Here is a 27,832-nt window from a genome sequence, read left to right on the forward strand (position 1 = left end):
ATCATTCAAGGACTTCATCTGTTTTAAAAGATTCACTTAATCCTTTCAACTTCAAATCACTCTCCTTTTAAGCACCTAACACCTAACATGTCAATATCCTTGTTGATTTTCTAATCTTTAATTGATCTATCTCTTCCAGTTCTCATTTGTCAATGGTTTTGCCTATGATTGAAACACTTTTCCATCAGCATCATTAGCCTCATTATATCATCAGCCTAATGAATTCTTCATCTTTCTAAATGAGATCATTTACATTGCAAATGTTTTGAATTGTATTTGTTTTATATTGTTGGCTTCTGAACAATCATGAGAGACTCAGATGTGCATTGATATAAGAGTTAGTAATAGATGCTAATGTTAAATAGGGAGCTTGTTTGAGTCAGATTAATTTTATGAGTGCTTAATTATTACTGGGTATTGTCTCAAAATGATATTTGCTTCCCTAAAAACCTCCAACTTGGGGGATTCAAATATTGGATATCCATGTAACAAGGGCCCTTCTTATTAGAATGATAAGAGTGTAAGAAGAAACCCAAGAGGCTGTTAGAATCAGTCTTGAGAAGGTAAAATATTAAGATTAATAAAAGAAAAATTGAGTGTTGTGGCTTTTTTTTTATTTTCATATAGAAAATGAAACTAACATGCATTTGAAAGAAAAAGGGGAACAGAATCTATTAAGAAAACTTATTCAAGATAAATGATTTTAAAAGGGAATATGAGAATTAAGTCAGTACGGGAGAATATATGGTTATTCATATAGTAAATTTCATTAGAACAAGGATGTCTAAAAAGGATGCCAGGGATCGCCTGTCTTATACCATGTTACCTCTTTTGAAGGAATTCCAATTTTTTCTAACAGCCTTGCTAATTGATGCCATATGTCTTTGAGATACAGACACTTACACAACAGACATAATAGGTTTGTATGTTCTTGCGAATAGGAAATAGACAAATTATATCTCGAGCGAATCACCAAAATCTGTAGGGAACCCAGGGAGTGATAAATGTATATGAAAAACCCAATTACTTGACATGAGGGCAAACAGCTGGCAAAGAAAAGCACCTTAGGACAAAGAACAGTGGCACAAAAAACAAAATCATGATGGCACCTCAAAACATTTGTTGAGGGAAATTAGCCAGATACACAGTAATCTTGGTTAGTAGCTGTTTGCTCCCTGACTTTTGCCACATATGATCACTAACTTGTCATATGATGAGAGTTTTGGAATATCCATTAGAATTTTGGAATAATGCATTTTCCTTTAAAGCCTTAAGCCCCTGCATATAATTGCCCAGGCCTTTAAAGTTTCACCTTGCCCTTGGTAATGATACAAACCTGGCCAGTTGTTAACCTATCTATATCAAAACAGACAATTTCTAGCCTGTCAAAATGCTTTGAGTATAGCAATAGAGCATGGAATATTCATCTATTATATTTCCTTTTATGTTTTTTTGTTTGTTTTTAATCTCAACTCTGTTCTTTTCCTATTTCCAGGTCTCCCTACTTTGAACTCTGTATACTTACATGAAACTGTTTATACTTTTGTTTACTACACACTTGCTGATCACGAACTCTTGGATTCTAGCCTTCAATCCACTTTATCTTTTACTACTTAAGCCTATGTATCCAAAGATTTAATAAAATTGAAGAAGCAAGGGAAATGATGAGGTGTAAGTCCATTCTGTTCACTTTTAGGGTCTATCTCTAAGGACCTAGATGGCTTAACCTAATTTCATAACCTCTTTAGTTCTAAATTTCCTCAAAAATAAGTTGGCTATATTGTTCATCAAACAAACTTGGATACTTTGTGAGTGAAAAGAGAGTGCCAGGATAAAAGATGAAAGAAGGATTGTCCTAGGCAATCTAGGACCTATTACACAAGGGAGCCACTTTCACTCACAAAGCCTAGTTTCTGAAAGGTTGCTTCATACGAGGACTGTGACCTCAACTTCACCCTTACTTCTCATGACTATGCCTTCAACTTTACCCTTACTACCCATGGCAACCTTCTGTCCCCAGTACAGAGAAAACATTACTTCGTTGTGACTTGTAGCACATATGTCACCTTTGACATTTGACAAGTTGGTCAATGTACAATGCTATCAAGCCTTTTCTTGCCTAATCTTTCCTAAATCCATTCAAATCTTAGTTATAACAAAAACGCTGGAGAGATAATCAAGAGTGAGATAGAATCAAAGTGGTTAGTAATTGGTTTGGATTTTTTAAAGAAAACCTAATCTTTTTGGTGTCAGAGAATGTATTTTAAAAGTATATTCTGAGGAACAGGAAGAACATATTGTTCCTGACTTCAAAAATGTAATAATGAAAATAAGAAAATGAGTATAACAATTATCAACTCCACTAGTTTGAGAACATAGAGAATGTTTGTTCTTGCTCAACAGTCTTCTTACAGTGTCTACACAGCATAAATATTGATTCAGTGAATCAATAGTGATTATGTAGCAAAAAATGTCATTAGAAGTATTTAAGTAGAGAACTATTGTGTCTAGGAAAAGTAGAGATTAGCCCAGTTGCTTTGTCCAGGGAAGACATAATCAAGTCAATAGCCCTTTAAGGTTGGCTAGAGATTTTGATAAACATAGTTGAAGGAAGAGCTAGGACCTTCCAGGGGGAAGGAGCAACACACAGAAAATATATACAAATTACAGAAATACATACAAAAAAATCACAATATTAAGTATTCTCAAAAGGCTGGAACACATAATTCAGTCATTTGTTGATTTGACAAAGATTTATGGAGCATCTATTTAACAGGAAATGTTATGGCACATGCACATGCAGCTTACATTCTGGTAGGAAAGCAACCAACAAACAAATGCATAAAGAGAACATCAGAGAATGGTGACACTATGAAAAAATATAAATAAGTTGTATGATACAGATTACTATTTTTATATAGTCAGTGAAATGATGTTTAAGTAGGGAACAAATGAAATTAGGGAGTCATGACCATGATTCTAAATATTCAGTGAAACGGAATGTTTAAGTAGAGAGCAAATTAAATTAGGAAGTGAGTCGTGACTATATGGGAGAATAGTGTTTTAGGCAGAAAGAAGGGGGTGAAGGTGGAAGGGTTTGTGGAGAGAGTACTTCTCATGTTGGAAGAGTAGCAAGAGACTTGTATAGCTGGAATGGAGTGGTATGAATGAAGTGAGAGTGAAAGCAGATGAAGCGTGGGAGGCAGTCAGGGCCCAAATCATCTAGGGGCTGTTGGAACAAGCAAAACTCCTTGCATTTTATTCTTCCTGTGATGGTAAGTGCTGGAAGATTTTGAACAGGGGAGTGCCTAATGTGCCTTAAGTTCCCAAAGGATTACTCTGGCTGCTCTTTGGAGAGCAGACCAAAGGAATCAAGAGAAAGAAACAAACAGATTCATTAAAAGTGAATGGTGGCACAACATTATGTATGTAATTCACAGCACTGAATTATATATTTGAGTTGGTTAGAGGGGGGAAATTTAGGTTGTATATATATTATTAGAATAAAAATAAAAATAAAGCATAGGACTGTACAACACAGTGAACCCTAATATAAATAATGGACTACTGTTAAAAATTTTAATAATGTTCTTTCATCAATTATAACAAATGTAACACACTAAAGCAAGGTATTAATAATAGGGGGGTGTATGGGAACTCTGTATTTTTATGCAAGATTTTTCTATAAACCTACAATGTCTCTAATAAAATAAAAGAAGTGAATGGTGAAAGCTAAGATTTGAGATAGACAATTTGATACAGGTATTTATCAAATTTATTAGATAATGAAGAATGGTTACTGAATCATTTCTGACTTGAGGTTCAAGTTTCCATAGTTAATAGTGAAAGAAGCTGAATTTAGAAAAGATCATTTTTTAACTCGGAAAATAAGTACATAGCAAACAACTGAATTCTAAGTATTCTAAGCACTCCTTTCATATGATGTAATTAAGGGCAGAAAATGGTGATATCCTGTTTTCAGTCACACATTCCAAGTAATACAGAGTATTCATAAACTACTTAAACAGCTATATTTATTTTTATACAAAATCCTTAAAATAAATATGTGACATCACTGAAGAGTGTTAAAGCCTACAATAGTGCTACATTTTACAAAATGGGTGGGAGGCAGTGTAGTAGTGAAAGTATGCATAGAAGCTGGACCAAAACTGCCTGGGTTTGAATCCTGGCTCTGCCATTAACTAGTGGCTGACAGAAGGCAAATTACTTAATCTTCCTTTGCCTTAGTTTTACCATCTGTAAGTGGTGATGAGTAAGAATTACCTCACAGACTTATGTTGACGATTTAATAAATTAATATTTAAAGCATAGATAGCAGTGCCAACATATAGTACATGTTCAATAAATGTTAGCTATTATTACTATTGCCAGAAAGCCTCATTGCCTAGTTTGCTTTGTGAACTAGTTAATTGTGGGCTGTGACGACATCACAATAGCTGATGTGTGTCAGAGTGAAGTGTACTGTACATTAAGCATCTAGGCAATCTAGGCCAATCATGTTTACCTGCTTGGATCAGGGAAAGAAACTCTGTTTATTGGTTTTTACCCCCTATATCTGAGGAAATTTAGATTAGCTGTCTCTGCAGTAAAAAAGTTTAGATAGGAGAAAAGGCCCAAATGAAATCAGCTTACTGGGTAATAGGATGGCTGAGTTTCTTTCAAGTCAATATTGAATGACTGCTGTATATAATGAATAAACTAAAATTAAATTAAATTAAAGCTCAGAAGTTATGAAAATGTGTTATTATTCAGCCCTCGTCCAGTTATGCCAAAGCTGAAATGGGAGTACAGAAGAGGAGGACAGATCAAGATGGTGCTTCAAAGTAACATGACTTGATCTTTCAAAAGAAATGATTCCTTATAAAAATGTAGGAAAGAGACAGAACTGTAAAGAATGGAGTCAACATGGTCAAGGATCATGAATTCCATGATTAGGAATTTGGACTTTCATCTCTAGGCAGTTTAAAATCATTAAGTATTTTGACATGGGGCATAACATGCAGTAACCCTTGCATGAAGGATGAAGTTTGGATTGAAAAGTCAGACATTGAATTTAAGGTTAACTGTAGTTGCACCTGTTACAGATGATAATGGACTCTGTTGTTTCTGGAATAACTGTTTATACTCTTTTCTTATTAATAAAAATTAAGCATTTAGGTATACTTGGGCTTCATTGTTATCATACCACATTTTATGTTCACATTTGGCCTACACTTTTCTTTCTTCAGTAAATGCTCCTTACTCATGCCAACCATGTGGCTTTATCAGAGCCTGGGAAAGGTAGCAATTTTTTGTCTCAACTATGCACACATGACCCAGATGGGGCCAAAGGTGCTATGCCTCTTCCCCATTGCAACAGTAGCTGGTCCAGGTATGAAGCAATCAGGGACCTATCCTGGGATTTTTCTAATTAGAACAATAAGGAAAAGCACTCATACTTCTCTCATTCTGAAGATAAAAGGCCATAAACATCCAGATCCCTGAGATTATAATCTCTACTGCCAATTCCTTACATGGAAAAAACCTGACTGCATTTGGAGAGAATTATGTCAATCCACAGAAAAGACTAGATGGAAGATAGATTGTTGAAAAATTTTGAATTAATGCTCACAGTTAAGCATGAGAAGCATACCACCCCTGTCTTTTCTAAGATTTGAATAGCTGAGCACCAAATTCTGCTTTATTTTTTAAAACCTGAAGTCAGTTTCTGTCACTTACAATCACAAGAGTGCTGACTAATACAAATCGCATTGTACCAAATACAAGGAAAATATACTGTTAATTCTTGTAAATAACATTATAAAAACGAATTGGCCTAAAGTTGTAATTTAAAAATGATGGCACTGACAGAACTTGAAAAATTAATAATAAAATGACAAATGTAATATTATACCTTGAAAGAGAATCGGAATAGTAGTTGCTATAAATAGAAATTAAAGCCTAGAACTAAATGATGCATAGATTTATGTTGTGTGCTTCTTGACAAAGCAAATAGGAAAGCACTTCTTAAGCCTAGAGGAAGTAGCTTCTTCTACTATATTTCCATATGGGAGTCCTAAAAAAATGAAGCATTTCTGATGTATTTTCCATTGAAACAAGGAAGCAGCACGGACTGATATAATAGAGTTATAACCAGCTGTATAGCTAGGTAGAATTTTTTGGGATAGACAGGCTGCCATTTGGAAAAGATTTTGCTTTCCAGGGCAGGAGACAAATGTCCTATTCTTTTAGCAAATTTGTCTGGTATGGCTTGGCATTTTGATGCTATTCGGTCAAGGGGTCCAAGTACACAACTGGATTTAAAATGGCTATAACAACACGTTAATATATATATATATTTGACCTAGGGTAAGTTTAGTTGATTATGAATATGTTTTCTTTCTTTATTATTGGTTTGATAACAAAAAACTGCCATTTAAAGTTACATTAAAACCCCACATTTTCTAATGACACAGTGATTTCTTTTTGGCTTATTTCGAATGACTCCTTACCATCACAGGTGGGCAGTGGATGACTCCACCAGTGGTTTTTTTCACATAGAAGGGGCTCTTCATGGCTCAGTCTGTATCCTGGATCACAACTAAATGAAACAGTAGATCCAATGGAGAAGTCATGACCATAGCGACGGCCATGCACTGGAATGCCCGGGTCCAAACAAGAATATGTGTTTACTGTAACACCTGGAAAACAAAGGAAATAGGACAAATTGTAAGCTTAATGGAAATAAGATTTGATGAAAATGATTCTTACTTCTTCAAATGAGTGATGGTTTTTATAAATAAATTAGTGTGCGCACAGCTTACTTTAAAAACCAGCAATTTATTTAACTTTTTTTTTTTGAGCTTTTCTACAGCAAGGAGGAAATTTAGACCATTTAATTATAGAAGAACTTGATGAAAATGTGTATTTCTCCATCAAACTTCATAGTATTAGCTTTCAGTTTTTTAATTTTTTAAAACAAGCTAATAAATGTTATCTATACATATAGATAAACAATAATAACTATGGCAGTAATTAACATGTCTTGAGTTTATATTCCAGGCATAGTTTTAAATATTTTGAAAACATGTCTCCATTCAATCATTAAAAAATCATATGACATTAGTTTTAACATTAAAACTCCATTTTATTCTTTAAGAAATGTTGACTCTGGAGCCCATGTCCATCACCAATATTTTGCTTACTATTTATAATGTTTCTAAAATATTAATCTTTTAAATTTAAAGTAAATCATTTAAATAGGAAAAATACACAAAAAGAAAGAAGAGCAGAGACATTTCACAATATGTGAAAGTATGAACACAAGTGCCTTTCCAAGTAAAACAGTCCAACTTGTCTGGATTTTAATAGCCTATATACACTTTGGTGTTTAGTAATGATAATCTTCCTCAAGACTTACACTCCCTAGTTGAAACCATACCATGGTAAAGATTATCCTCTAAGGCACAGTTTCTCAACCTTAGCAATATTGGCATTTCAGGATAATTCATTGTGCATTGAAGGATGGTTAGTGGCATCTCTGGCCTCTACCTGCTTCCATCAGCAGATCTTCAGTTGTGACAATCAAAACTGTCACCAGATACTGCCAAATGATGTCCCCTGATGGTGCAAAATTGCTCCTAGTTGAGAACCACTGGTGTAAGGTATAATAAATAATTATCATTTTTTTTTCTAAGTGGGAGATTTAAACAATGAATAGCCCCTGCTTCTCTACCCAAAAATATAGCAGCAGTTAGTCTTTTCCACATTGTACACTTACATTAAAACACATTCATATGAAAAAAAAATTGTAAAAGCTATCCAATTTTAAAAAGAAGCTCAACAAAATACTAAAAAAATGGAAGTTTAATCTGAAAGAGGTCAATTGTACATTTAAAGTTTATTTATCAAGCATATTGGCTGCATTTAAATGCTGCTGTTTTTAATGAGAAAGGAAAATATAACAGAAAAATTTTATCCTCAACGAAAACTGCTTCTACTTTCTAGGTTCCACTTCTCAGTCCATGTGACTATCCTTCTGGCCTCCTAAGGCTCACAAAGCCTCTGATCTTTGACTCCCAATCCCATTATTCTCCACAATATATGTCTGTATCCCACCCTGTGTCATTGAAAAACATAATGTCATGTACTCCTCCTTTTGCCCTTTATCACTTAAATTCTATAAAATAAAGAATGTGTCTGGCCTCTCTTCCAGGATCTTTCACCTCCAATCTATTTTATATACAGTTTGGACATACATATTCCTAAAATATGTTATTTTCTTGCTTTTATACTCTACTATTAATGGCACCAAATTCAAAGTCTTCACCCTGAAATTCAACACTCAAAATTGGAGTCACTATTATTAATTTCCTTATCTCTAGTGGTAATTCTTCATTACAGTCAGTTAAAGCTCCTCACTATTCCTTGAATCCACTGTGCTAATTACATATTATATTATGCTGTTACGTATGCTGCTTTCCTTCTGTTCCATGAGTATCCTCAGTTGATCCCTAACCTATGCAATCTTCCTAATTTTTCATAGACAAGCTCAGATCCCATCTCCTTCAAGTTTCGATCTTCAACTGCTAATATAACTTTCCTTTATTCAAAACTCCTACCTTAGAGAGAAATCTGATGAAATTAAGGAAATGGGAATTTGAAGAAGACACATGCTTTGCAAATTCTGTTAAATGTAAAATCAAGCAAATTTAATTACTCAAAAAGTGATTTTTGCAGTTTTCAGATTACTCAGAGTAAAGATAAGTGAATAGTATAGTGTTAATTATCCTTCTTGTCTCCCTGTCAAGTAAAATGATATATTCTTTGTTTATTTCTCTCTCTCACTGTGCTGTGTAGATCTAGCAATCACAGAACAAATTCAAAAGAAGTATTTCATTATTGGCTGACAAGCAAATAACACTAGGCATTACTTGATACAATGGAAATGAAACATTGAGGAAATGAGAAAAACATAAAGGACATAAATGTGATTTATTAACAAGAACTTGTTATAAAAAAGTACAATGCAATTCATAATTAACATTAGAAGATTGTTAAATTTTGAAAATGCACAAAGTTTTCAGAAGTCTATATCAACAGTGCATACAATCATGAAAATTTTTTTGATTTTCTTGTTATTTTGTTTTAAAAAATGGAATCTCAAAATAGGCTTTCTGCTTACTTATTTAATTTATGAACATTTTAATTTTTAGTTTATCTGCTCCCTATATATACTGATTTTAACTATAACAACTATTATTTAAGTTACATATTCTTTTTGATGTCTATAACTTCCCATAATCAGAAAAAAAGAACTATATTACATGTGAAAAGCACATCTTTGAAGAATGGATATTTGTTTCTATAGGTTAATTCAGAATCCATTTGTAATTATAAAGTTGTGCATAACATTTCATATCCAATAAGATTTAATTATACTTATATTTCAAACACAACACAAACGGAAGTGGTATTTCCTGGAGGGGAAAAAACCTTTAATGAAGCAAAAATGAATTCTGTTCCTAAATTCTACTTTATATTGTTGTTAATTTTTTTAAAACATTAAAAGGAGTAACATATATACAACCTAAAATTTCCCCTTTTAACCACATTCAAATATATAATTCAGTGGTGTTAATTACATTCACAATGCTTTGTTACCATCACCACCATCCATCACCAAAACATTTCCATCACCCCAAACAGAAACTCGGCGCCAATTAAGAGTTAACTCCCCATTCCCTATCCCCATCTGGTCCCTGGTAACCTTTATTCTAGTTTCTCACTCTCTGAATTTGGTTATACTAATTATTTAATATCAGTGAGATCATGTAAATATTTGCCATTTTGTGTCTGGCTTATTTCACTTAACATGATGTCTTCAAGGTTCATCCGTGTTGCCATATGTATCAGAGCTTCATTCTCTATTACAGCTGAATAATATGACATTTTATGTATATACAACATTTTGTTTATCCATTCAAATGTTGATGGACACTTGGGTTGCTTCCTTCTTTTGACAGTTGTAAATAATGCTGCTATGAACATCAGTGTGCAAATATTTACTCAAGTCCCTACTTTCACTTCCTATGAGTATATACCTAGAAGTGGAAGTGCTGGCTCATATGGCGATTATAAACTTAAATTTATGAGGAACTCCCAATCTGTTTTCAACAGTTGTTGCACCATTTTACATTCCCACCAACAGTGAACAAGTGATCTTATTTCTCCACACCCTCTCCAACATTTATTTTCTTTTATGTTTAATAGTAGCCATTCTAGTGGGTGTGAAGTGGTATATTATTGTGGTTTTGATTTGCATTTCCTAATTGCTAATGATGTTGAGCATTTTTTTTTCATGTGCTTTTTTCCCAGTTGTATATCTTCTTTGGAAAAATGCCTATTCAGATATGCTCATTTTATAAATTCGGTTGTTTACCTTTTAGTTGTTGACTTGCAGGATTTGTTTATGTATTCTGGATATTAAATTCTTATCAGAAATATGGTATACAAATGTTTTCTCCCACTAAGTAGACTGTCTTTTATCTTTCATAATGGAGTCCTTTGATGTGCAAAAGTTTTTAATTTTGATGAAGTCCCATTTATCTATTTTATTATTTGTTTGCTCATGCTTTTGTTGCAAATTCTAAGAAACCGTTGCCTAACACATGGTCCTGAAGATGCTTCCCTGTTGTTTTCTAGGAGTTTTATAGTTCTGGTTGTTATATTTAGGTCTTTGATCCATTTCAAGTTAATTTTTGTTCATCGTGTAAGGTAGGGATCCATTTTCATTCCTTTGCATAATGTTGTTGAAGAGACTATAATTTCTCAATTGAGTGCACATGGCACCCTTGTCAAAAATCAATTGGCCATCGATATGAGGATTTACTTATGACTCCTCAATCCAATTCCAATAGTTTTTATGTCTGTCCTTGTGCCAGAACCATGCTTTTTTATAATGTAGTTCCATAGTGAATTTTAAAACTGGAAAGTATTGAATCCTCCAACTTCATTGTTCTCTTTCAAGATGATTTTGGCTATTCAAGGCCCCTGACCTTTCCATATAAAGCTTGTGATTGGCCTTTCCATTTCTGCAAATAAGGCTGCTGGAATTTGGATTGAGATAGCGTTTAATTTGTAAATTTCTTTGGGTAGAATTGACATTTTAACTATATTTAGTCTCCCAATCCATGAACATGGAAAGTCCTTCTATTCATTTAGCAGTATTTTGTGGTTTTCCATGTGCAAGTCTTTTACAGTCTTGATTAAATTTATTTCTATTTATTCTTTCATTTACCACTGTAACTGGAATTTTTTTTATTGAGTTCCTCTTCAGATTGCTCATTACTAGAATACAAAACCACTACTGATCTTCACATTTTGATCTTGTGCCCTGCTACTTTGCTCACTTTATTAGCTCTAGCAGATTTCCTATGGATTTTTCAGGATTTTTTATTTATAGGATCATGTCAACTGCAAATAGGGAAAGTTTCTCTTCTTCCTTCCAATATGATTGCCTTTTATTTCTTTTTCTTACCTAATTTCTCTTGTTAAAACTCCCACGACAGTGCTAAATCACAGTGGTGACACTAGGCATTGTTGTCTTGTTCCTGATGTTAGAGGGAAAGCTCTCAGTATTTCACCATTCAGTATGATGTTAGTGGTTGGTTTTTCATATATGCCCTTTATAATGTTGAGGAAGTTAACTTCTATTTCTAATTTTCTAAGTTTTTGGATCAAGAAAGAGTGCTGGATTTTGTCAAATGCCTTTTATATTTCAATTGAGAAGATCATGTGTTTTTTATTCTCGTATTGTTCATTTATTGTTTTCCTGATATCTTTTAGTTCTTTCTTTGTGATTTCTTCTGTCTTCTTGAACATATTCAGGATGTTTTTAAAAGTATTTGTCCAGTGTGTTCACAGTCTAGTCTTGTTTTCTGATGGTTTCTGGATTTTTATGGGCCATCAATTCCTATTTCTTGTTTGTTTTGTAAGCTTTTGTTGCACATTGCACCTTTTATTATTTTAGGGTTTCAACCCTGGAATTTAGTTCCTGAACTGTCTAGTCTTTAAATTTGTATCCAGCTAGTGATATGACATAGATTTCCTTGAGTACCTGGAGCTAATGGAAACAAACTAATGCAAAAAACACCTTTCACAATCTTTGTAAATTGGCTCTGCCTTGGCTGGTGCTCTCCTTTAGAGTTTAACCCTTCTATGCAGAAGATCAGGCCAAGGCAAATGCGAAGTAAAATTTCTCTCCTTTTCTGAGGCTCTGTCTTGTCCTTTGCTTGTATTTGCTCATGGCCCTAGGAATTTCCTCATTTACAGGAATTCAAGTGTTACCTTTATTCCCTATGGAATACACTTTTCCCTCTCCTGGGTGCTCTATTTTGTGACTTAAAGCAGGTAATCCTTTGCCTCAGGCTGCTTTGACTTTATTGTTTTGTATGCTGCTTTAGCTGTCCACAAGTTGCTTCTGTCTGGATGGCAAGTCCTGGGAGAGCAAGCCAGAAATGAGTTTTGTGATTCAGTCTTTCAGGCTGCCACCCAACAGGCTGGTACTGACATACAGGCACTACAATACGTGCATAGGAATCACTCTGCTTCCTCTAGAGCAGGGCCAGGGGCCCACAAACAGCACAGGCTGGCTCCACACCATGCTGGGGAAGGGTGAAGAGGGGCTAGCAAGGTTTCAACAAGCTTTTCCCACCATTTTTTAAAGCTGTGTTTTCTTGATTTGGCACTTGCCTAGTTACTGAAATCTTTTATCTATTTTCTGGTTTTCTGAAGAAGATGGTTCTGCCAGTTTTTGCTAGTTTTTCAAAGATTCTGTGGGGGAAACAGCAAACTGGAGCATCTTATGCTACCATCTTGCTTGACTGGAAATTATTTTTAATATTTCTTGGAAACAATTAATAATGGCATCTTATTGGTGCAGTCTTTTCAATCTACCTATTTTGAAAAGAGTGGGGTAAAAAGTGTCTCAGGAAAGGGAATAAAGTGGAAAGTTGGAGTGCTAACAGTGGTGGCCTTGCAATAAACCCTTCCATAGAATTTTGGTCCACAGGGAAAATTAAGTTCTTTTGTCTTTTGATGTATTTAATTTTTAACAAGTAGAAATTCCCTAAACATCAAATGTATTTTTAAAGTTACAATTTGCATTCTATTGATTTTGAGATGTGGGATGGTTCATTTGAACAGATAGTTTGGTTACCTTCAGCTTGAGTAACTGATTAAGAGAGTGACAACAGCAGAAAGATTTTTTGTTTGTTTTACCAGTATGAAAGGATTTGTGATGTTGAAAATTACCCTACTAGAGTAAGCAAACCACAAGATTGATAGAATAAAAAAGAGAGTCAACTTTAGCAAACTAATTTATATAGAAAGAAAGTTAATGACTCCTAGTCAATATCAAAAGAATCTCTGCTCAACCCTGCTTCTCCTAACTCTCAGCCTCTACTGCACATGTCTTAGGTACTGGATGTTGATAAATTGTCACCAAGGGTCAATCACTGACAAATTTGCTGACTGAAGGTACCCATGTCAGCTGGATTTCTTGTCTTTCTTCGTCAACTGATTTTTTTTTTTTTTTTGGTAGAAAACTACGAGTTATCATTTGAGTGTTTTCTGCATGCCACCATTACACTGAAACTTTATGTGCATGCTTTCATTTAATCCTTAAAACAACATTTCTGTGTTTGGAAAATGATAAAGATCATTTGAGTAGGGGGGAATCCAAATGTGATTTATGTACATAGGATACAAGAATGGACTAAAATAAAAGTTGTCTTCTGGTTTGTAATGTATTGATTTAAATGACTGCTAGTAATAATTAAATTTGAAATAGATTTCAAAAAATAACTCACTATGGCTCAGAATTAATAAATATATGTTGAAATAAATATATCAATTAAGGCCCTTTTGCTCATTTGATTTTCCATGTATATGTGAATTTGCTTGTTACATTTTACAATCATGTTTAGGAAATATACTTTCTCTGAACAAGAAAAGTTGATATAATTAAACAATATCATGGGTAAGAAGATTAAAAAAATAAAGCAAATGGATATATATTGATTATTGTTTTAAAAACCCATAAGTCTATTAGACATATCTACTGAAGAGACCCAGCAGAGAATATAAAGCTGTAAATATCAAAATACAGAAATATCTTCTTTGCGGGGAGAGATAGGATGGTCATAGGAGACTAGGATATATAGAGAAATAATATAATATCTGTGTATCTGCACTTACTATAAAGATAAATATCTTGCAGTAACTCTCTGAAGTGTGCTGTTAGATACATTCAACAAAACTCTTTTCAAGAGAAGGTATATGACAATAAATTTTCAAGTAGAAATGTATGCATATACCAGTTTGACTATATATATATACATCCATACATTCACATACATATAAATATACAAGTTGTTTAAAATATAACAGTAGTGATTATAACAGCAACAAATAAGGGTTTTATTTTTTTTAAATCTGAAATATTGTAGACTTTTTAAGCAAAACTATAACTTTTCAAATGTGATTATAATAATCTGACTCCAACACTGAATTGTGATTTGTTTTAATATTGACTTCTATCAATTATGCTAATCATGTTTGTATACATATATATTTTTTCTTTTTAATGACTATGTAGTTTTCAATCTTTTACACTGACTAATGAAATTGAAATCTTAAATGGAAAATGTGTTTAATTAGTATAAGTAAAGTATAAAAGAATGATTGAATTTATGAAGTAAATGCTAAAAGAATGTCAGTGTTCATATGTATACTAGACTGATATTTACTGCTTATTGTCTGCTTTTTAGAATTACAGACAAACATTTTTTAAAGAATTAACATTTGCTTATTATTTTGTTTCATCATGAGATCAGGTAAATGTTGCTAGAAAATCTACTGCAGAATTTAGTAGAGCAAACACCTTGTAAAGCATGAGTATTCTTACAGATCAAGGATAGCTTTGATGACTTTTTAAAAAAATAAAGCTACAAGTTAGTTTAGTGATGTGGTGGTGATAACAAATGTAGGGATAATCAAATAGGAAGTCAAAAAAATTTTTGGCATTACTTACTTTCATAATGAATCTTGAAGCCATTATTAGAACGGCTGTTGTCTGTTGTAAATAGAAGGTATATAAAATTACCGCTACTAAACAAAAACTGGGGCACTTGCGTGCCATTGTAAGATCCAAGCAAGGGTGAGAGAAGATTTGGCCCGTCGTGAACTTCCAGTACATCGTAATTCAGTTCAGTCTGAAATCTAAGATTAAGAGACACACATGAAGAAATATTAAAACAACACTATCCAGGAAAGTAATGCTTTAAATTGCTATTTAAATTACTATTTAAATATTTTTACAATTTTTTATTATTGTTTTTAACTTATTTAATATATTACTTAAAACCCCATCATTTGTGAATACAAAATTATAAGTTCATATTCCTATGGAAAATTATTATATATATATATATATATATAGTTCATAAGATATCTTTTAAATGTTATGTTATGGATTATCCTTATCTAAGAAATGGTCTTTTCATTAACCGAGCATATTTCTGGAGTCACTGTTCTTTTGTCTTCCTCATTTCTTATGGAAAACTATGTGTCTTACCTGTTTCTTTAATCATATTACCAGATTCTCATCTTAATAGTATATACATTTCAAATTGACCTCTGCTTTTATAGTTTTTTTCCCTCACAAATCTATTTTGGCCATTAAAAATTTGATAAAGCTTGCATTTCAAACTAGCAGTTTTAATTATAAATAGATAATAACAATGTTGATGTAATTTGATGTTAACCAATAATCATGATGATGATGTAGTTGATGCTAAGTGTCTGATAAATTCTTTATCTGTATTAGTTTGTTTAATCCTTAAATTATTATACCCACTTTGCAGATAAGAAAACTTAGACCTGCAGAATTTAATGGTAGTACGTTTTCTCAAACTACAGACCTAGGCCTCAAAGCCAAGTCTCTCTGACTCTTACCACTATGCTATGCTGGTTGGTTTTATTGCTAGTTTTTTTTTTGTTTTGTTTTGTTTTTTGGTTGTTTTGCTCTTGTTGCTTTCAGTTTTTTTAAAGGTACATTTATTTCATAAACTGTCATTAATACACTTCTACTTTTAACGTACATACCATATATATTGATAAAATAGCCTTTTGTATTCTTCCCTTGCACTTGAAGGTTATACTATATTCTAAATCTAATTAGAGATTTTTAGTGTAGAAAAACTCTACACGGAATCACGGAAAAGTGAACACTTTATTCCTTTGCCCATGATGATTCTTCAGCCTAAGGAATTATTCTCCTATTTTCAACAGCTTTTCCTACACATCTTTCTGTTTTCAACTCGAGTATTCCTGCAGGGAGAACTTCATGAGGCAAAGCAGTGTTTTATCAATAAAGGAGACACTCAACAAATAGCCATTAGAAAAATGAAAGGAGAAATGTATTTTAAACACCAAAGTACACAGAAAAAAAAAAAGACAAATATCTTTCTTTTCTCTATAAAGTCATACTAACTTTTTAAAAGCACTCAATATACTTGGATGTGTCAGGGTTAACAATGCATTTTCACCATTTTTAAATGAATCTTGCAATACATTTTTCGGTACTTTATTTCACTAGCTATCTCTAGTACACACTTAAAGATAATTTTCAGTTGAAATATTTACTCCTTTTCAGAGTTGCTTTTATTATGATACCTACCAATTTTTTCCAAAATATGGTATAAGCTTAAAACACATTGTTCTTCAAAATCAAATCAAAACAAACACATAAAACAAATAACACTAAAATCCTGAGCAAAACAAATCCTAGAACTAATTGAACAGATATTACAAAAATTAGAAACTCTACTTCATTATAAAATCTGCAATATGATTATCAATGTGACATATGAGTAGCCCAAATTAATTATTATAATTTAACACTATTAAAAAAGTACAATTGAAATATTTTTCCATTTGTGCCACTGTTATATCCCATTTAGCATTACATGTATTAAAATGAATTAACTTTATAAGTTTAGCTTAATTCTAATTTTGCAACCTGGAATATATTGCAATTGTCTAAAACCAAATTTTACAATAATAATTGTGTAGAGAAAGAATATGTAGGAGCACATTATGTCCTTGAAATAAATGATCAGGCAGTTATACATTGTGAATCCATTATTTGGTTACTTTATTGTCAGTCTATTCTGAGTAATGAAACTGGAGTTTCACTTTGATAGCTAGTCAGCTGACAACAACCAAATTAAAATTCAAGAAGAGTCAAGGATTACTTTGAATTGAAACATAAAGAGACTTAATTCTTAATAGAATAGCAACATTAAATGGTCATATAAAGAACACTGTTCAGTGGGAGTGAATCTTTAAAAAGAAAATTATCACAGATCTGCCGTAGGGAACTACAAAAATATACTATAATAAGAAATGGATAGAGTTACGCAGTAATTTGAATTTCTTTCATTTTCTGATTTGAGATAGTTGTATAAATTTCTCATGAATTGCCTCAATCTAGTGTTCATTTGCTTATGACATTAAATTTATTTTTTTATCATAAATGCTTTGGAAACACGAGATGATATTAATGCATTTGGAGCTAATGTTATTCAATTGTTGTCCTCTTTTAAAAATATTCTTGGTGTAATCTGAACCTGTTCTGAAATCAAATTGAAATAGTCCCCACAAATTAAAAAAAAAAAAAAAAAATTACACTCTGGAAGAACTCATATTGATAGCTTGAGTTCTTCAGGGAGCTAAGGACAGGAAAAGGAATAGGAAAACAAGTTTAAGATGATAGCAAAACGAGTTCTGCATAACCAGAGTGAAGAGCTTCCAGATACTGAGAACATTCAGAAGAGACAAAAAAAAAAAAACAAAAAACAAAAATTCCTTCTGCAGATCAGTGATTAGTACTTGTTAATTATTTGCATATGTTAAGAGTTAAACAATAAACAATGTTTGTTGGTGCTTTTGTTATTTTGTTTTGTATTTGATAGGAAATCATATTTCATAAGATTTCATTGACTTGCTAGTATAGGGGACAATCACAATAAGTCAACTAATGGCTAATATATTTGAGAATAATGTTTTTGGGTGTTTTATTTTTCCTGTAGATTAATTCTTATTAATAGCTCCAATTGAAAATATAGAAACAACCTGAAAAACTTCTATGCCACCATACTAATTATATTCTCTGACTTTTAAAAAAAGTCTCATTTTCAACCAAGTTAATATAAGTTATTCATGATTAGTGGAAAGCAAGAAACAAAATTCTGTAATATAAAGTATGACTCATTATTCAGAATCAAATCATACAAAAATATTTTCAGAATGAGGGAAGCTATCAAGGAACCAATATCCTTTCAAGTGCTCTATTGGAAATCAGAAGGAAATTAACTTTTTCAAGAATCAAATCTACTACGTGTTAGCTACTTTATAGATAATATCTTGCTTCTCAAAACAATGTTAAGAGGAAAATAAAGCACTGAAATATTATATAACTAAAGAAGGAAGTTGTACTCCCACAAATGTCTAATTTCAAAAGACCATACTGTGCCACTTCTCTTGTGGATAATACTCACTTAATTTTTGACTTGCTCGAGTACCTTGCTCATCCCTTTGCTACTGAGCTACTTGTAACCATGTGATGGCTTTTTAAAATGTGGATTTTCTTAAAGGAACCAGTTTTCTAACAAGGTACATGGAATACATATGGCCCTAAAGCAAAATCTCACACCCTTAGTGGGTCTTTAGGAAAGAAATGGAAGAATATACTGAAATCATTTTTACTTTAAATAGCTCCAACTCAAGAATTCTATGGATTTTGTGTGTTTGTGTGTGTATGTGGCCAGGGGTGGGGTGGGCACTCAACCCTCAAAATGAACATTTTAGTTCAGAACATTTAAAAGGATTTGAGCTTGTGTTTATTTTAGTCATGTAAGGCATGACTGAAAAGAAATATAGTGATATGTTTGTGCACATTTATTCTAAGGCAGTGAATATACCATTGATAATTCTTAAAGCCTCTGACTCTTGGTTCTTCCAATGTTTGAGCTAATCAGAAATGAATTTTTAAAACATGTTTGGTATCAAGGAGATGAAGGAGCTATGAGGTATATAATTTACTTGAGTGAGTGATTTTGGGACTAAGAAAAGAAGCATAGCTGACAAAGTCTGCTCTGGTAATGTTCATGGGAAAAGTGGAAATCTTTGGACCCAGGGAATCATTCCTCACCTCAAGCATGTTTTGGTTCACTTGCAGAACTTCTTACTGTTACTGGGCATAAACCCTACCACTGAGAATCACTTTTCAGTTTCTTTCTGCCAAACTTAACTTAAAAGATTCGTGTCTCAGTAAACAGATAAAAGAATAAGAAAGTGCCAGGGTAAGCATGCTAAGAAACTCTGTTTTTCTGTAACTTTTTATTTATAGAAATTAAATTAGGTTTTTGCCTATTTAACTAGTCGTTTGGGGTTGAATCATGGATCCCCTCCCCCGCCAAAAAAAAAGATATGTTCTTAATCTTAATACATGTTCCTGTGGGTATGAGCCCATTTGTATAATGGGACCTTTTAAAATGTTATTTTTAGTTAAGGGGTGGCCAACTGAAGCAGCACGATTATTAACCCATATTACTGGGGACCTGATAAAGGGGAAATTCTGTCACAGCTAGTAACTTGAAATCAGAAACAGGAAGAAGTCACGAACCAGTAGAAGTCAGAAGGCAGAGAAAGCCACAAGGAGAAGACAAAGCACATCATTATGTGACAGAAGAAGATAGGCAAGTCAAGGAATGCCAAGGATTGTGGCAAGCTAGCAGCAGAAAAAGCTGACTTAGAATCCAGGTTGCATAGGGTATGCAAATTCAGTTTGAAAAATTCTAAAATGTCTAAACAAGACAAGCATGCACCCTGAAAAGTAGCCAAAAGGCCCATACAACTGCCTGTTGGGAGGACAGAACTTTGAATAGATATCTTTGAATAGAGAAAATAGTGCTTTCAAATAAAGCCCAAAAATCTAAAGCTACAAATGTGGATTATCTGAATTGCAGGCCTTATTTGCAATCAAAGGGCTTCTTAAGTGGGCAACCCTAGGTAGCCTACTTTGAGATGAAAGACACCAGGGGTTTGATTGTTTGTTTCTTTATTTATTTAATGATGATTAGCAACATAAAAATACTCTGTGCTAATAAGGGATGCTTAGCAACAAAAAAATACTCTGTGCTAATAAAGGATGCTTAGCAACATAAAAATACTCTTTGTGCTAATAAGGCTTAAATTAATTTTCTATTAATTTTATCTTATGCTTATGTAGTGTTTTAAGATTGAACGGAAGGAATGAAAAAATGTTATTTTAAATGTTAGCTACAGTTTGAGTCAGCTGGAAGGGGTGGTGGAGAAGGGTTGATGTCTTCTTAGGAAAGCACTTTTCTTTGACTTATGATTGGCATGTGAAGAAAGAAAGGTAAGAGCCACCTTACCCGCCACTCATCAATATCACCCACCTGGGAGCTCAGAGAAACAAATGGTTAAATTATTCTGCATAACAAAGTAACACAGTTACCCTGCTATATATTGGAGTACGGAACAAGGAAGTGAAGAAATTGGGGTTGGAGGTCTTGGATGCAGAGATTTTAGATGGAGAAGGGTCTGGTTTACAAGAGAGGGCTGAAGAGAGAGGCTATCATTCCTAAATGATCAGGAAAATTTAAGACAGTGAAGTCTTACTCAATCTGAAATCATTCCGAACTGTGAAATAATCCTCCTTGGTTATCCCTTGTATTACTCTTTTTGTGAGAATGAAGAAAAGTGATACAACTGAGTAAAGAGAAGAGTAATGTCAAGAAAGGGCTGCAGCCTCAGGATTTCACAAGTGAGATGATTCTGGGAGGAGTTCAGAGCTAAAAGTAAGCAAAAGCACTCCCAGGAATTCTCTAAAAATTTAGGGAGGGTCTAGACTTCTCACCTTATGTGGACAAGACTAAAGCTTTTTTATTTGGATGTTGAAGTATAATGACAAGTGAGAGCTATCTAGGTGATAGATGCATGCACTGTAAAAATAAAATAGCTCACATAAAATGCATAAAATAACTGCTACAAAATAATGGTGAGTCCAAATGTGGAAATACTGAAACCATGTACTTAAATCTATAATGCACACATTTATTTAAAATATGAGCTTAATTACAGTAGATTGACAAATATGCTAACCCTTTCAATGTGATGCTCTAAATTTAACAATTTAATAATATGGACTAAATGTCCTCTTATCACAAATCAATATATTTTTAAATGATTGAGTAATATGCTCAATTATTCTATGCCAGCCTGTATATTCCAAACCAAATAGTATTGGGTAATTTATTTTCCACATGGAACAATGTTATTTGATGGAGATTTGATAATGAATAACTATGATGCTTTCCAAGCTTCTTTAAAATTGCTATGGCAACACAGGCCATGTCAACCACTGCATTAAGGATATAGTTTTAACATCACAACACAAAATTCTGCCAATTTATTCTATATAAAAACTTTAAAAAAAAAAACAAAACATGAAGGTTATGGTAAGATAATATGATCCCATATGCAATGTTTAAAACTTTACATCTGTCCAAATGGATTCTGTTTTCTTCAATGTAAATTTCAACGCTAGTAGGGACAGATGAATTCAATGGATATCTTGAATTAGGGAAGGATCATGTTAGATTTCTAATCATACCATCAAGGGGCTTTTATCTTAATGCTGTAGGTTGATTTAAAATTCATTTCTCAGGCCATAATCAAGATATTCTGCAGTTTTATGTATTTACCATGTGAAAACAATGCTTAAATAGTTTTGTTTTTATTTTTGAGGAAAGGGGTTGCGAGATGAGGGGAGGCCACAATATAATTGGGGAATTTTTCTTCTTATAGAGATTTCAATTTTGATTTCTGAATAGTTATTTAATCATAGATAAGAATTGTCACTCTTTTAATTTTCCAGTTGTCAATATTACAATCTCTCATATTATAGATTATTTGAATCAATAATACCAATTTTCTCTTAAAACAAAAAGTCACCTTGCCAGTCAATACGTGCTGACTTGACACAACCATTTTTCTGAAGGACTTGTAAATGTAAGTATATGCGTAGTTTGGTAAGTGTCCTGAGTTACAATACAGTATTAATTTGAATGTGCTTACAGCACATTTGCTTCTTGCAGCCTAACAGAGCAGAATTCACAGGCCCTTCAAAATATAGGACAACTAAACTCATTAAGTTAAAGGTCACATGTTCATATCTCAGTATGTGCATATATGTAAAGTAAAAAAAAGGTCAATCTTGCATATCTCAATAGTACTTACACAGCATTAAACAAATAGAAAATTAACGTGAAAACAGGTTGAAAGGTTAAAAGGGGGCAAAAATATCTGAAACATTGGAGTACACAATTGACTACTACAATAAAATTATGCATTGATTGTTTAAAATAAAACAAAAAATGTCAACTATTCTTTTAGATAATCTCTTTTAAAAAAAGGTAGAAAAATATTTGCAGAGACCTTTCAAATGTAATTTTAATAGAGTGTCCAGGTTCAGCTTCAATCACCCACTCACAATTCAAGGAGTCTTTATAGTATCCTGGCCATCCTGGTGATAGAATCACTCCACTGGGAGCTGAAAAATGGCCACCACATGGAGCTGAAATATGAAATCAAAGAGTATGTGAGAACAGAACTTTTAAGTCAAGTTGCAGAAAATAATTTTTAATGTTAACTATAAATAATTTTTCTAAGACAAGAATCTCTTCTTTTGCTTATTAACTATTGATTAATGCTATTTTTGGAATTAAAGATGCATCTAGTCAGTTACTTCTGTTATTAAACCATTCTTTTCCTTAAAGAAAAAAAAAAGTAGTTTATTCTTTGAAATATTACTTAGCTATACTCGGGCATGTCAGATAAGCTGATTATCCCAAAGTCTCCAAATAATAGCCCTTTAATAGATCCTTATTGTTACAAGTGTCTCCATCATTCTTTTCCTTTTCCTGGAGCTGCTAGTACAATTTAAGCCTTCATTGAATCAGCCTCTTACCTAATTCCCCATCTTGCTTTAATCCAACTCTCAGAATAATATCCTTCAAATTAGAGTTTCATCATACTATTTCCTTTCTGAGACATGCATTTGATCCCTTTTCCCTTTAACATCTAATTCAAATCCTCAGCTTATCATTTCAAGTATTTCATCTTGTGCTTCTTTCTAAACCCACACGATTGGAACCACAATGACAGCATTGTAGTTCCAGTATTAATTAAGTTTTTCATTATAAACACCATGTTTTGGAGATGAGTTGATCAAATTCAGAGAGAGCAATTTACCAAAGTTCATAAAGCTTGACAGTCTCAAAAGTACTTTTTAAGTCAACTTTTACAAAATGGAACTTGATAACTGGTTCTGTTCCACTATTCCCTATATAGATAAATGGAACCACCAACCATCCAGCTGTAAGGGCTTGAGAGCTAGAAGCAGTCATCTTTCATTTTTCTATTATTCTTACCATGTTACTCCCATATCGAACCCATCCTTAAGCTCCCTCTTGTTTCTGTATTTCTATGGCTGCCACCTTAAACTATCATAATCTCATTCCTATAGTATAGAATACACTCCTAATGTGTTTCTACATTTGCAACAACTATCCTCCTTGCTACCATCACAATAATCTTTTTAAATCACAAATATAAAATCATTCCCTATACTGTTTTTTTTCTGTGTTAACCAAAAAGGCCCTGCATGATCTGGTTGTTGCCTACTCTCTATCTAGACTCTGAAATTCTCCCTTTCACTCTGCACGCCTACCTATACTTTCGTAAGAATAATATAAAGGCTATCTGAGATACTGAAAATTGTAAGGAAAGAGAATACTGAAAATTAAGAAAATTTTAAAAAATGATCAAAAATTGTTTATTGTGACAGGTGTTCAACACATTTAAGACCATTCCCAATAACTTACCCCTTTATATTTTTATTTTCTTTCTTTCCATTTAAAATTTTCCCATGTGTTTATATTTTTATTTGTTTCTTTCTGTTTTTTACAGAGTTTCAAAAACCTATTTCTCCAGACACCATTTTTACTTTTTCCTTCTCCAAACAACTTGATATAACCTAGACAAAATTATAAGTACTTACTAATTGGCATAGAATTAAGCATTTTTAGAATATATTCATTAGAGTAAAGCATTTTCTATGTGAAATTGCCAAAATTTGTTATTCGTATGACATAGAACTTTCACATAAAACTAAATTTTCTTCCTTAGCAGAATTTAATTTTGTTTCCTAAAAGGATTTCAAAGGAGACTATTTTCATGAGGATTAGTTACTCTTCCTAGTTATGATGATGCATAATTAGGTTTCCTGCAGGGTTATGTACTTCAAAAAAAAAATGATGTTACTTAAATTACTATAGTTTAAAAGACAGAGCTAAGAAGTTTATTGAGAGAAGGTCCCAGAAATATGGAGTTTCTGAACAGAAATCCTTAATATGTCATCGACTCATATTGTTCCAGGAAAGTACTGAAAAGTATTTTGACTGATCCTTCAGTCCAAGGTGTGAGGGAGGTAAAGTTAGGAGTAGACTTTAAAGTTAAGCAGTAATATAGAGATGTGGTTACTGCTTGTTTCCTAAGGGAACTTTCCTAATGGTGGACCCGCTAAAAGTGATTTTTCTCATAATCAACTCAAGTAGCTTCATTCTCCCACAAATAGGGTTGGAACTCTTCAAAATTATTCTTCCAAAAGTGTGGGAACAGATTTCTCATAGGGTATGAAGCCTAATAGGAAACATACATGAGCAGTACAAGTCAGTCAGATAAAGACTCATTATCAAAGTGGCAACAAGCACGTAGCAAGAAGATGTGTGTAAAGAGAAGCCATGGTATAGCAATAGCAGCAGAGCATGGATAAAATGCAGGAAAAAAGAAAGGGAGAGCAACTATAGAGAAAACATTCAAGAGAAAAAGAAAGGAAGGAAAAAGGTATAAAAATCTGTAGCATAGAAAACGTGGCAGGGGTGGGGTGAGCTTTGGAACAAAGACAGTGATAATAATAATATTAATAACAGAGATTTCCATTTTTAAAAAGAAACCCAACTGCTATATGAATAACAATAGCAACAAAGACAAGATCCCCAAGCCTTATGATCTTGCCAATACATATTGCCTATGTTATTTAATTAATAACTTTCTTTAAATAGACTCATTTTACTTTAACTTAAATAACTTCTTTAAACTTGTTCTAAGCAAAAAAAATCCATGAAATCATAGGTATGTTTTTTTTCCAAACTGCCTGAAAAGGAATAAGTAGCTATTGAAATTTTTGAACTATGTATACATTTATTACCTAAAATAAGCTTTTGTACTACCAGTAATAAAGGTACTACAGTTTAGGAAAGGCTCCTCTAAAAGACAGCATCTGTCCTCGGCTGAACAAGGAAAACTTGTTACAATATAGAAAACAGAAGGAGATCAAGACCATAACAAGATATTTTCAGATGCCCATCCATCCATTCATTCATTCATTCATTACTTAATTTGTCATATATTTGTTCATATTTCATTCAACAACTCTTAATTGAGTGTCAGGTATGTGCCTTGTGGCATTTGCACTACTTCTACTAATTCACATTGATTGAATGTTGTCCATATGCCAGTCGCTGTGCTAAGAACTCCCCTAGATTATTTTATACAATAGTCAAAATAACCCAGCCAGGTAGTATTAAAGATAAGAACACTGAATGTGTAGAGAATTTGAATAAATCAGTAAGATACTCTTTCTCACAGTGCTCATGAAGCAAAAGACAGAAGCATAAACAAAAAGTAACAATCAATACCATAAATTCTATTACTGAAATGTGTCCATGGTACAAGGGGCTGGTAAGAAAAGTGAGTGAATAAAGCCTACATAGAAGAGATTCTATTTAAGTAGAGTCTTCAAGAATGAATCAGAGTTCAACAGGAAGAAAAGAGAAGGGGGATATTATAAAAAGAAGCAACAGTATATGCACAGGTGTAGACGGTTGAGTGACCACGATGCTTTTTTAGTAATGCCAGTACCTTTTTAGGGGAACCAAGAAGTGATGAGAGATGAAGGAGAAAGTGTAGAAGAGGACCTGGCATGCTATACTTAGGAAAATGAACCATAGGCAAGTGAAAATTGTAGACAAAAGATACATGATAAAATGTTCACTGAAATGACAGTTGTAAAATGGATTGGGAATAGCACATCTGGAGTTGGTGAGATCGGTTTAGGAAACTGTTATAATTATCTAGGAAAAGCATAATCAGATTCTGAAATAAGGTGGTGACAGTGGAATGGAAGCAGGGCTAAATATGAGTGATATACAGGAGATACACTCAAAAACATTTATTGGTTACACAAAAAGAGTGATCAAGAGAAAGAGTCTAAACTGTCCCTCAAACCCTTGGTGTGTACAATGAAAAGAAGAATCAAAAGAAAGATCTAAACTATCCCTTGAACCCCTGGTGTATGCAACAGAATGGATGGTGATTTCATTCCCCAAAATGGGGAACAGAAAACAGAAGTTTTCTATGGAAAGATAATGAGATTCATCACTGAGGCCAAAATGTCTATGAGACATCACAGGAAACAACAGAACATAGAAACTGGAGCTATTGGCTATATTATGAGTGATCTTCAATGTAAGTTGAAGTTAAAGGTTTGATATACATAGAATTTAAAGTGAATGCTTAGGAAATTAAAAAAAAAAAAAAAAAAAGGATAGTTGAAGATGCAACCCTTTGAAAAAAACATTATTTTAAAATAATTGATAAAATTAACTAGGTATTGGGACCAGGGGGCAAGACGGTTGCATAGGGAGGTGTGGAATTTAGTTGGTCTTCTAGAACAACCAGTAAATAGTCTGGAACAACTGTTTGGGGGACATCCGTGACTGGACACACATCATATGCTAGTCTGGAATGGGAGGAATGGCTGAGATATCAGCATAAGAACTGTAAGTAAAGCCCCTGCTGAGGCTGGTTACTATCTCCTACTGGGAAAAAGCAGTCTCTACTAGGAGTAAGGAAAGGTAGCTCAACCAAGATCCAATTGCAGTTTTAAATAACAAATTTGGATCACAGAATACAAGGTACAAGAACAGATAAACCCAGCGTAAGCAGGAAAGGAACCCTGAGGTCTCTCTCAGCAGAGTGGAAGTGGGGATGATGGGGGAAAATATAATAAATAAAAACAGAGGCTTTTAGAATCGGCTGAGCTAAGAATACTGGAAAAGGGGTACATAGAGCCAGGTACCAACTCCAGCTCTTGACTGGTGAAACTGGGGGGCTAGGGACTGGCTCTGAAAATGGGATTTCTTTCTCTTTTTTTCAGTTTTTTTCCTCTTATTCTAAGTAACTCACTAGAGAAAACCTCAGGCATTTTCAATTATCAGTGCTGACCCAGGCAAGGATGGAGTTAAGAGAGAGAGACGCAGGAAGAAGTCAAGTGAAGGAGATAATTCCTAAAAGGGCATATCTTCCCTAAGAAAAGGGGGGGGGGGGGATGTGGCACAGCTCAAGTGGTTGCCCTCCCTCAGAGAATTCAGACCCCAGGGGCTGGGTATGGGAACAGAAATAGCTTAAACTTGTTTTAACCATGCCCCTGGCAGGGACAGGGTCTGCTGAGAATTAAAGGAACTGCACCTCTTTACGCTGGTGGGGAGCTGCGGGCTGACAAGCACCACCCACTGGCAGGATAGGAAAAGCACAGAATCCAGGGGCCTCACAAGAAAGT

The 27,832-nt window shown here is 33.4% G+C and overlaps 1 protein-coding gene across 8 annotated transcripts in view; it reads right to left on the minus strand.

The window, feature by feature from the left end:
• CSMD3 (CUB and Sushi multiple domains 3) overlaps window positions 1–27,832 on the minus strand; it is a 1,408,207-nt gene that overhangs the window by 428,354 nt on the left and 952,021 nt on the right. For all 8 annotated transcript variants that reach the window (XM_037802758.1, XM_037802757.1, XM_037802756.1 and 5 more), the window contains 3 exons: window positions 22,588–22,726; window positions 15,095–15,282; window positions 6,513–6,701 (listed from right to left, as the gene is read on the minus strand). In XM_037802758.1, the coding sequence (XP_037658686.1) occupies window positions 6,513–6,701; window positions 15,095–15,282; window positions 22,588–22,726 (516 nt within the window). The remainder of the gene's footprint in view (window positions 1–6,512; window positions 6,702–15,094; window positions 15,283–22,587; window positions 22,727–27,832) is intronic.

This window comes from Choloepus didactylus, chromosome 14 (assembly GCF_015220235.1).
Source record: "Choloepus didactylus isolate mChoDid1 chromosome 14, mChoDid1.pri, whole genome shotgun sequence".
NCBI classification, from domain to species: Eukaryota; Metazoa; Chordata; class Mammalia; order Pilosa; family Megalonychidae; genus Choloepus; species Choloepus didactylus.